This window comes from Eutrigla gurnardus, assembly GCF_963514095.1.
Source record: "Eutrigla gurnardus genome assembly, chromosome: 8".
Lineage (NCBI taxonomy): Eukaryota > Metazoa > Chordata > Actinopteri > Perciformes > Triglidae > Eutrigla > Eutrigla gurnardus.
In genome coordinates this window covers 3,962,185-3,974,184 of record NC_139922.1, presented here as the reverse complement: position 1 = coordinate 3,974,184, position 12,000 = coordinate 3,962,185, and the positions used below count along the sequence as shown (strand labels likewise).

The 12,000-nt window shown below is 44.2% G+C and overlaps 1 protein-coding gene across 2 annotated transcripts; it reads left to right on the top strand.

The window, feature by feature from the left end:
- The first annotated feature begins 1,716 nt into the window (after positions 1-1,716).
- LOC311017216 (troponin C, slow skeletal and cardiac muscles-like) lies at positions 1,717-11,142 on the top strand. Of its 2 annotated transcripts, XR_014597602.1 has the most exons (7): positions 1,717-1,848; positions 2,618-2,648; positions 2,991-3,137; positions 3,276-3,390; positions 3,659-3,795; positions 10,606-10,847; positions 10,983-11,142. XR_014597602.1 is itself a non-coding variant. In XM_084015436.1 (6 exons), the coding sequence occupies exons 1-6, from the start codon at positions 1,825-1,827 to the stop codon at positions 10,635-10,637; spliced, it is 486 nt and encodes a 161-aa protein (XP_083871562.1). In that variant the 5' UTR covers positions 1,717-1,824; the 3' UTR covers positions 10,638-11,142. The 2 variants fall into 2 exon arrangements, 1 of the variants encoding a protein (XP_083871562.1); XM_084015436.1 differs by having other exon boundaries at positions 10,606-11,142.
- Positions 11,143-12,000: the final 858 nt, after the last annotated feature.

Here is a 12,000-nt window from a genome sequence, read left to right as displayed (position 1 = left end):
GCGGAAGTTTCGTGGCAAAAAGCCTCGCCGAGACTGCGCTGAAAGCTCGCCAGCTCCAACCTGGTCTACTTTCGGCGCAAGGCGTAAATAAAGTCCATTCATTCAATGCGAATCACAGCAGGTGGAGTGGAAGTTTGGCTGACGGCGCGCAGTGCGTACACGTCACCGAGACCTCACAGGCAGGTTTCCACAGTTCCAGGCACATTTAAATGCAATAAATAATCACAACAAACACTATTTAATGCAACTAATTGAATCAACACATGCATTTATATCTAGATTGTCCCGTCACATCTGACGTCAGATCAAAGGCGGATGGCACGCGTAACGGAAACTCAGCCTCTCGGACCAAAACATCTCCCTCTCTCTCTCCTGTTTTTTACAATATCGGCATTGTTATTATTATGATACGCGCGCACAGCGCGTGATGCGCGTGGTGGGAGCGGCGGCGCTGCTTCTGTCATCGGGTTGTCAAATGACGGAACTTGCACTGAACCTCCCCTAACGCATTAAAGGTGAGGAGAGGAGCTCATTTGATTGGTGAAGATCTGAATCGGCTGTATTAATCCCAGTCCACGCCTCGTCTCCTCCTCGTCTCCCACTCACGCCTTCTTCTCCTCCCTCTTTCCCACTTGCACCGGTGGGCGAGACGGGAGGTGTGCCTGCGCGAGCCTGCGCGGTGCACGAAACTTGCAAAGTCCAGGCGGACACACCCCGTCTGCGCGGCGCATGTGCGCTGAAAGCTGACTGCGCCTGGTCTACGAAACTAGGGCCCAGTGTGTTCTGTCTAAAATGCTGTGCGATAGGGTTGTCTTAAGCCTGTTTTGACGCTCATGTCAGAAGCGTCAATAATTAAGTTTTATTTAATTTATAACAGTTTTATATTTCACGTGTTTGTTTTCACCGTCATTTTCGGTGCAAGTCTGTACAGCAACATTTGTTACCTTAGCAAACAGTTACTTTGTTTGCGTTAGTATCAATCTGTGTGCGTTTCGCATTTTGTCGCCTTTTTTTGACAGTGATGTATGCCTGTGCTGTGTGCCATGCAATGCTAGTATGCTGTCCTTTTACAGAGGCGTTTCAATAAAATACAATCAATTTTGTACCATTTCAAATAAAGCCTATTTTTATGGATTTCTGGCAAACTACCCCCCACTACAGCAACCCCAACCAAAACTCACTTCCCATGGCCCTGCTGGCAAGCTCGCTTTTCATTTGCAATTCTGCAGATCAGTGACCTGCATTGTTTCTTTGTTTTATAAATTAATAAATTGTACATATATTTTGGCAACAAGCATCTTCCATCCTTCCTCTTGGCCATTTACATCAATTGTTACTCCCTTATCCATATCGGGACGTAAAATGCTGAAGAAGACTTGGAACTAATGACTGAGACCATAAGCTAACAATGTTTACTTTGAAAGAAATGAACTTTAAAATAAATATGGTGAGAATTCAGGTAATTTTCTCATAGATTTGATAGAATCGGACCAGAAGAGTGGTAAGGTCTTTCAGAACCAACTACTACTAACTAACTACTGTAGAAAAAAAAGTATATGACAGCTGGCATTTTATCCAAACTAGCTGAGCGGAACACAAATGGAGCTTTGCCTCTTGTGCTGCTGTCAATGTTTCACCATTGTTAGTTGGCTTCTGTTAATTTCTTTTTATAGATCTCTGTCACCCCTCCCTCCGTGGTTGTAGTGGGATGGTCGAGAGATTTTTAGTGGCTCACTCACTCAAACCATAAAGACTGAGGCAGCTACTGCTGGCAGTGTTCGTGTCTGAGTGCAGTAGTGGTGTATCAGAGGCAGACCAGCAGCTATGGATGACGTCTATAAAGCCGCGGTGAGTACTGTGTGATTTATTTTTCTGATGATGATCCACGCATTCAAGTATTAATCACAAAACCTTGAAACAGATATTGTCATTGTGTGTTAATAAAAGACAGACTGTTGCACAAAATGATATAGGAGGTGTCTGCAGGCTCTGATCTGATAAGGAACACAGTGACAGCTGATTCCTGTCAGTCAAGTTTAACATTCATAGAATGAAAGCACCCACAATGCAACGGCAATGCAGTAACTAAAAGTAAACTTAACTTGACTACCAGAGAGGTTTGGATTCAATTATATTGGTGTTTTATTGGTTCAGATTCTACTGTCAGGAAATTCTGCTCTGGTGTTCAGCTGAATTCTTGTTGATTCTGAGGTCATGACCTTCGTATAAACAACTAAAAGATAAGGATAATCTTAGAATAATTGTGTTTAAATTAGACTAACTGTAGAAGAAAGTATACAATATAACACTTGATTCCAACTTGTATGAAACAAGTGGTGTGATGAGCTCACACAGCACAGAGTGATTAGCTCATGTGTCTGACAATAGAACCGAGACGGTCAGTTGATAGGAAGAAGAGCAGCGACAGCTGATGGCTATTAAACACTGCCTTTGTTCTCTGCCACACCACAAGAATAGTAAGTGAGGAAAGAAGGATGACATGCAGTCAGCCTGCTCTCACAATTTTATCTGCATCCCTGCCCAGCTCAAACTCTTCACTGGAAAAAAGAAATGAGGAAATACAAACCATAATCCTCCTGATTTTGTTTCCCTCCAGGTTGAGAACTTGACAGAAGAACAGAAAAATGGTGAGGACATGACTTCTGTTACTGATACTTACTACTCCTATCATCTCTATATTACGATCATATCTAACTTACTACTACCATCATCTATATCTACCATTATATGCCTCAAGGATTCAAGTAAGACTACTGCTGCTACTGATACTTTCTACTGCCATCATCTATATCTGCCATTAAATGTATACCCGATACTGATTAAAAAAAAGTACGACATCCTGTATTGGATGTGTATGTGTCAGACTTTACTTCTGATATGTTTTTATTCTTGTTATTGTTTTGTGTCAACAATCCTTATTGACGTTAAACTCTGTAGTTGTGAGTAACTTGAAAGTATGTTCCTTCTAGAGTTCAAGGCTGCGTTTGACATCTTCATCCAGGATGCAGAGGATGGATGCATCAGTACCAAAGAGTTGGGGAAGGTGATGAGGATGCTGGGACAAAATCCCACCCCTGAGGAGCTCCAGGAGATGATTGATGAGGTGGATGAGGATGGTATGTCAGCAACACACTGTAACATTTCATAGCGGAATAAAATTATTTGAATACAATTAGACCGACTTGAGTGTACATTAAAGACTTTGAAAGGTCTAATAACTGCAAATATGAGAATGTGATGGTGTGTATTTACAGGCAGTGGCACAGTGGATTTTGATGAGTTCTTGGTCATGATGGTTCGCTGCATGAAGGAGGAGAGCAAAGGGAAGTCAGAGGAGGAGTTAGCAGAATTGTTCCGCATGTTTGACAAGTAGGTTTATATTTCTATTTCTTATAACACAGCATATGCACTATCATAATCATATATAATGTATACTATCACCATAATAATCAGCAAGTTAATAGAAGAGAAGTCAGTGTTTTAAATCAGCCAATCAAAGAACTCTTTGGTGACTTTGACCAACAGCCAAAACTTCACTAGAATACATTGTTAGAAAGACATTATGTGGTTCAGCAAAACAGATGTTCAACACATGTTCCAGATGAGTGTAAAACTGACTCCTCTATCTTGCGTCGAGGAACGGGGATGGCTACATAGACTTAGAAGAGCTGAAGACCATGTTGGCCTCCACTGGAGAAGCCATCACAGAAGATGACATCGAGGAGCTGATGAAGGACGGAGACAAAAACAATGATGGAAAGATTGATTATGATGGTACGGGAGCCACACACCAGCTATGTAGGAAACATAACAAACTGAACAACAGAATACATTGTCACCTCCACAACAACACCGATGTAAATTTATTTGTTTGTCACTGAGAGAGTCATCATTATTAGAGGTGGTTAGAGGAGTGTCCACAAAGATAATAATAATGATAATAATACATATTATTTCAGGGCTGTTTTGAGGTTGATTATTTGAGGGCTGAAGGCCCTAGCATCCATTGTGCTGAGCCCTGAGGTGTGAATGAGCGCAGGGAGCGAGAGGGGCCGTAAAGAAATCAGAGATAACTGGGGGCGAGGTTGTGGAGGGCTTTGAATGTGAACAGAACTAGTGTAGTGGGATGAGAATGGGGTGATGTGTTTGGATGTTTTGTTTCGGGTGTTGATCCAGGCAGTCGAGTTTTACATAATGCCTGTTGAGCAGTTTGGTGGGAAGGCCAGAGAGAACAGCATTACAAAAGTAAATCCGGGATGACCAAATTCGTGGACCAGTGTTGGATTGAGACAAATGACAGAATGACCAAGGGCCCTAGTTTCGTACACCAGGCGCAGTCAGCGCGCAGCGCACCTGCGCTACGCCGACGGGGTGTGTCCGCCTGGACTTTGCAAGTTTCGTGCACCGCGCAGGCTAGCGCAAGCACGCCTCCCGTCATTCCCACCCGCGCAAGTGGGAAAGAGGGAGGAGAAGAAGGCGTGAGTGGGAGATGAGGAGGAGACAAGGCGTTAAGGTACGTGTCCACAGGCAGCGGTGTTTCCCCGCGTCCCATTCATTGTCTATTTGAAAAGCCGTGCAATGCATTCTGGTAGCGTCGCAGCGAATGTCAAGAGACGGTGCACGAGGTGGCCGCTCCTCATTTGCATAAAGTTGAAGTCGAATCTACTTCATGCTAATCAGAGGCGCCGGGCTTTTAAATGCGAGTGGACGCGCCGCTTCGCAGTATTGCACGCTTGGTGGGCTGCCACTAGAGGATGATTGACAGGCGCTCTCCTTCATACAATCACGTGCACACTTCATGGCTGCACCTGATTGGACGATCGCTTTCACAGCTGTCCTGTCTGCTCCGGAGTTCACGCAGACCAACATGGCGGCTCGTTTGGAAACTTTCTCTTATTTTACGAAAATAGTTCACCGAAAGGTGTTTCTGAAAACATTTTAAGCGAGAAATAAGCTATGCAGTTGCTGAATCTGTCTTTATTTTAGATCGACAACATTCAGTTTAGAAGATTTTCCTGAGCGTTCCCGAGGCGGCGAGTCGAGCCGGGCGCCTCTGATTAGCATAAAGTAGATTCAACTTCAACTTTATGCAAATGAGGAGCGGCCAACTCGCGCGCCGTCTCTCGACATTCGCCGCGACGCTACCAGAATGCATTGCACGGCTTTTCACATAGACAATGAATGGGCCGCGGGGAAACACCGCTGCCTGTGGAGACGTACCTTGAGTGGGAGACGAGGAGGAGAGGAGGCATGGACTGGGATTAACACAGTGGGTGGGAGATGGTGACAAAGTGAGGTTGAGTATAGGATAAAGATAGTGAGCAGCTGCACGGAGGAGGTTGTTGGTGATTATAACAAGGGCTGTTTCATTAACCAAAGTGGAAGGGTTCATGGAGGTTGTTTGAGTCAAGGTGGGACTGACGTTGAGCAATAACCCCCCTCTCAAGATCTTTTGGAGATGAAGGGAAGGTTGGAAATGGGCCTGTAATTGTTTAGGTCAGCTGAGTCAGCGCCAGATTTTTTGAGGTTGGATGTAATTGCAGCGGTTTTGGCCCGTTAGGGGGGGCTACAGTTCCAGTGGTGAGGGAGGGGTACATTCATTTTTGGGAGCAAGCTGACAGGAAGTGGAATTGGCTTTGAGGATGAGCTCAGAGAGCCCTGCGATAGGCGTCCTGTCCAGGTGAACCCCGCCTTCACCCAATGTCAGCTGGGATCGGCTCCAGCCCCCCCCCCGTGACCCTGAACACAGGATAAGCGGTAGACGATGGATGGATGAGTTCAGAGATGGTGTCTTCCGTTGCTGTGGTGAAGTTGGAGAGGGAGCTGGTGAGTGTTAACTATCCAGGGAGGGTCCCCTGGGGAAGAGCAGGACGAGGCCAACTGCAGGTTGATTTTGGTGTCAAAATAGTGCAGAAAGGACAGCTGCTGCTGCCAGCCCATCTTTCTACTTAGAGTTTGTTTCATAATGGCTATAATGTGTCATTTCATTATCAATGTAATTTCTATTTATTTTGACAGGAAAAGCTTGAGAAGTGTGTGCTCATTTGTAAATAATAATAACAACAATCCACAATCCATTTATGGAGCCGTGAAAGTCAACAACAACAACTCCAAGTAAAAGTCTTGTGTTAACAAATGAAGGGGTTCTGTCCACAGAAAGGCGTTAGAAGGCTTTTATTTTTAATCGGAAACAGGACGTGCAGAGTTAAAAAATACATTTTTTTCATGTCTGTGACATTCTACACAAATAGACATCAATACTTTGATCATTTTGCAGGAATGTGAATTTACTGTCAAAAGATAATTTGTCTGTCAATCTTTGCTGTAAACGCAGTACATAAAAAAAAACAAGCATCATCAGATTCTGTGACCACTGTTGCAATATTGTGGATCATCCTCACAAATCCACTGAGCTAGAAGAATAGAAGATTTGATTTATCTATTCCGGTCACACAATCAGATGTTGCACAGAATGTGGTGTAGCACCGGAATAAAAAGCAAAAGGTTTTGAAAAGTGAACCGGATATACAGTCTAAAAGTGCTGTCATTCTCTCTAGTGGCCATCAGGAGGCGAGTCCATGAGAAAATGACCCTACTTCTAACTTGATTTATTATCTCAGTTAACATTGTAAACATGAATTTATGATCTCAATTGCTAAGTTTCAAGTTTTCTTCAATACAGCATGATCATTTAGTGAGGGCGTGGCTTGTGATTGACAGTTCACTACCGCCACCTTGCTGCCCCCGCTACCATGCTATCTATGCAGTTAGCTACTAAGATTACTTTAAGACTAAGGGCCCTAGTTTCGTAGACCAGGCGCAGTCAGCACTCAGCGCACGTGCGCCACGCCGACGGGGTGTGTCCGCCTGGACTTTGCAAGTTTCGTGCACCGCGCAGGCTCACGCAAGCACACCTCCCGTCTCGCCCACCCACGCAAGTTGGAAAGAGGGAGGAGAAGAAGGCGTGAGTGGGAGACGAGGAGGAGACGAGGCGTGGACTGGGATTACACAGCCGTTATACAGCCGATTCAGATCTTCACCAATCAAATGAGCTCCTCTCCTCTCCTTTAATGCGTTAGGGGAGGTTCAGTGCAAGTTCCGTCCCGGACAGAAGCAGCGCCGCCGCTCCAACCACGCGCATCACGCGCTGTGTGCGCGTATCATAATAATAACAATGCCGATATTATAAAAAACAGGAGAGAGAGAGGGAGATGTTTTGGTCCGAGAGGCTGAGTTTCCGTTACGCGTGCCATCCGCCTTTGATCTGACGTCAGATGTGACAGGACAATCTATATAGATATAAATTCACGTGTTGATTCAATTAGTTGCATTAAATAGTGTTTGTTGTGATTATTTATTGCATTTAAATGTGCCTGGAACTGTGGAAACCTGCCTGTGAGGTCTCGGTGACGTGTACGCACTGCGCGCCGTCAGCCAAACTTCCACTCTGCCAGCTGTAATTCGCCTTGAATGAATGGACTTTATTTGCGCCTTGCGCCGAGAGTAGACCAGGTTGGAGCTGGCGAGCTTTCAGCGCAGTCTCTGCGAGGCTTTTTGCCACGAAACGTCCGCTACGCCAAGCTGAATCTGTGACGCCTCCAACTGCTGCGCCGCCACACCCATCTTGGCGCAGGCAATCCCCCAAACTGCCAAACTGACTTTCCGCAAGGCTGCGCGGGTCGAAACTTGGATTACGCCGCCCTGCGCCACGCCACCCTGCGCAGCCCTGCGCTGCGCCACGAAACTAGGGCCCATAGTTGTAAAGTTGACCTTGACTTATGGAAGCTAACTTTGTGTGGCATAGTCATGTACGGTTAGTGTTGCAACAACGCCACCTGGGGGAAGTTAGCCCCCAGGAATTCCACCTTTAAAGGGACTTAGGGCAGGATTTGTGAAAAAATAAACATTCACTTTAAGTCTTTTAATGCTAATGGGTGATGAAGCGTTCAAAACCAAAAAGAATGAGACCACACACATATCTCCCCATTGCCTTGAACAGGCTGTGTGCTGCATGATGTACTGCAATTCGTGGTCCGAATTTCCCGCGCAGTCCGGCGGACGTGACGTCAAATGACGCTGAATGCGCGTACTCGACGGCTTGGAGACCAGAAGAAGACAAGCGCGGTGGACTCAAGTACTGTATGTGTAGTAATGGACTCTGCTTCGGCCGGAAAACGACCCACCACCACACAAAGTCCACTACAAAGTAATACCAAGAAGAAAACGAAGGTTTTATCAGCGGCAATTCGTCATCCTAAAGTTACACTAAAATAAACACTTGTTTACTTACTTCGTCGCTTGACATGATGCTGTTCGCAGATGTATGCTACCAACGTAGTTCCGCGGAGGCATGTGCGGAGGGCTTGTAGTAAACAGTCACGTGAACAGCGAGTAAATAAATAACCGTGTCACAGCATCAGCTGCACTGAAGAGTTTGTGCGCGCTACCGCGCCGGCTTGGCAGATGGCTGCAGTTACCCTAACGGCCGTCGTGTCACTGTTGAGTCGTATTTCTTGATCCTGCCCTAAGTCCCTTTAAGTAAGGTCACACAGGTTCGAAAAACTTCCACGGGGCAAGAGACAATATTAAACAATAATTATCTTTATTTGATACAAAAGTATAAAACCAGATAGACACACAATACCCAATTAAAACAATGGCACTGGCAGGGGCGGGGAATAACGTGGCACAGGGCCGTGACGTACCGGACAGCAGGGGGGACAAATCAAACCAAAGAGGACTTCAACTTATAACACCCGTGATACCACACTCACACTGCAGCAGAACTCGTGAAGGGAAGACCACCACCAGGACCACTGCTGCCGACCGCTCACGGCCCCTGTGCAGACAAATCAAAATTAAATGAGGCCAAAAGTATCATAACGCAAACATAACATAATTGAACACAATAAGGAATACAAACAAATCATCAAAACATGCAAAAACACCCACAACTAAGCAAAAGAACAAAACAAAAGTAAACAACGGGGGCAACAAACAATAACCTAAAGAAAACAACAAACAGGGAAATGACTAATAATAATAATCTAACGGCAAATAATTAAAGAATAACGACTGCCAACCAAGCGCGGGCCAAACCAAAAAGCAGCCAAGAGCCACGCAGTAAATAGGGGGGAGCCAAAGCAGCAGCGTCCCTAGGGAGTGGTGGCGGGTCCAGGCCGGCGGAAATTCACCACACACTTTAATGAGCCACGGCAGGCACGAGGGAGCCAGGTGATGTTGGTTGGTTTGGGAAGCCCACCGCGCCACGCCAGATGAATGACCGACACAAATACCTCCGATCAGCTAGCGTGGTTCTACGCAACCCCCGCAGCCTGCCACGCTGGGCGTAGGGGATGGTAGAGCCTGCTGAGCCACGCCACACGCGCCACAGCCACCAAGGTGGAAGCGGAAGAGGAGGAGGAAAGAGAAAGGGGGCGCTCCTATTTATAAGCGCGCCAGCTTGCTCTGCCATCACCATGAGCATCACGTTGGCACAATGCCACATTTTGCTAACAGCTTCACTCCAGAATCCGCATGGATACCGATCCAGTAAGGTTGCTGCTCATGGTGCTGTTCTTCCGCTCAGGCAGGCGGTGTGGCCGGGCAGTAGTGACCTACTGGCAATGTAGCAGGTCAGAGATCTCAGTCTTGGAATTTAGTTGAGATGGTGTTTTTTACATCACTGAAGGCTTTTGGAAAACTTGTTTCAGAAACTCTTAGGGGAATCGTGAAACAGATGCCTTCAGATTCACAATAAAACTCAGACAGACAGTTGCGACAGGCTGATTACAACCAATTACAACCACACATTCACGGAATGGTGAAATTATCGTATTTCTGGTCTTTTTTGGGATTATTGATCGTACATCGTACAGAGGGCAAAATTATCGTACAAATACGATAATTATTGTACACCTGGCAACACTGAATCCACCAAACTGCCAAACTGACTGTGCGCAAGGCTGCGCGGGTCGAAACTTGGATTACGCCAGCTCCGCCACCCTGCGCAGCCCTGCGTTGCGCCACGAAATAGGGCCCTTAGTGTTGCTTTGCATACATGGAGAACAGAGTTTTGTGGTGCCTTCTCTTTTAGACCACACTGGGACAGTTACATAACAATAATAATAATAATTTTATTCTTTTGACAGCAGAATGTAAATATGTTCAGATACATAAATACAACAAACACATTAGCAGAGATAAGGTAAAAAGACAATAAAATATAAATAGATAAATAAATAGATAAATAAAATTCTTACCATAAACCAATTCTTCACCCAAACATTCTGGGTGAAGAATTGGTTTAAGGTTACAATTAGGTTCTGGTTAGGGTAAATCTCCAGGAAATGGATGTAAGTTAATGACAGCGCTTCAATTGTGTATTCATCTGGATGAAAATTTCTTTTAAAACCACATTTGTTTTTCAGAATGACAGAGGAAAAAGACCATTTACAAACACGTGTGGCCTTAAACTTAAAAGGAATAATATAGGACATTAAGAGCATAATTAATGCATATGAATCAATCATGTCATTTATATTTTACAAATGTACATTGACTTTGTGATTTTTCTCTCTGCAGAGTTCCTTGAGTTCATGAAAGGTGTTGAATAAATGATTGAGCTGGAGGTGTCGCAGTGCAGCATCATCTCGTGCCACCCCTCAATAAACTCGCCTTCTGACTGTGTTCAACAACTTCCCTCAGCAGACGCCTGCCCTGTCCTCTCCTGTCCTCTTCTATCCTCTCCTGTCCTCTTCTATCCTCTCCTGTTCTCTCCTATCCTCTTCTGTCCTCTCCTGTCCTCTTCTGTCCTCTCCTGTCCTGTCCTCTTCTGTCCTCTCCTGTCTTCTCCTGTCCTGTCCTCTCCTGTCCTCTTCTGTCCTCTCCTGTCCTCTTCTGTCCTCTCCTGTCCTCTTCTGTCCTCTCTTGTCCTCTCCTGTCCTCTCCTGTCCTCAGAGGACGCCTGCCACCTGTCCTCCCTTATTTGTTACACAGAGGGCCAGAAAGGTTTGCTGACAGATTTCAGTGACTGCAAATATCTCTATATTTCTGATACCGCTGATAAATCAAATGTCATATGTAAAGACTATTTTCATTAAAAAGATTTTCATAATTGCATATTTTGTCTGTGAATTTTCCAGATTGAGTCAATCTATTATTTTCTTTAAATAGTGGATTGGGAGTTTTTAGATCATTTTGGCCTCTGGATGAAGGTAGCATGAGTCCATAGTTACTTTTCACACCCTTCCTGTCCAGTTAAAAGCATGTTCCTCCAAATTGTTGATTTAAATAGTTATGTTTATAATATTATAGAGATACATGGTTGTCACAGGACATATGATGATCTTGTAGAATATAATGTATTGATGTAGATTAATCTAGTTAGAACATGCAACATACACATTAATGCAGCAGTAATGTTAATCCAGAAACACCATACAGATTTAACAATGTTACTTCACCGTTTAACTCCTTAAGAACATTTTACTGATAATACCTACTGTAGGTTTAAAATTGTTTAAAAACAGGACTTTAACTTGTACTTTCACATCTTAATCTATAGTATTGGCTATTTAATATTGATACGCTGGACCTGCAAGTAACGTAAGTTATTAAATAACAAAAAATATAATTCCATTTCATATATACGTTTATACTTCTACTCAACTACAACATTTATTTCAGAGATTTAGTTCCAAGATACTTTGAAAAAAAAAAAACATGATAGCCTCATAAAAATAGCCTAATAAAATATATTTCGAAAGATTGGTTTTGCCCCATAACTTCTCAGATCATGGTTAGATATAAATAACTATTTGACACTCCAAAATGTAAAATGCTGCCAAAGCAATGATTTATACTGATCTAATAATAAATTATATAATTATATATGACCCCGCGATCATGAACAGGATAAACGTTGATCAATAATGGATGGATGGATAATATCACAGAGGCCATTTTCTGTGGAAAAAG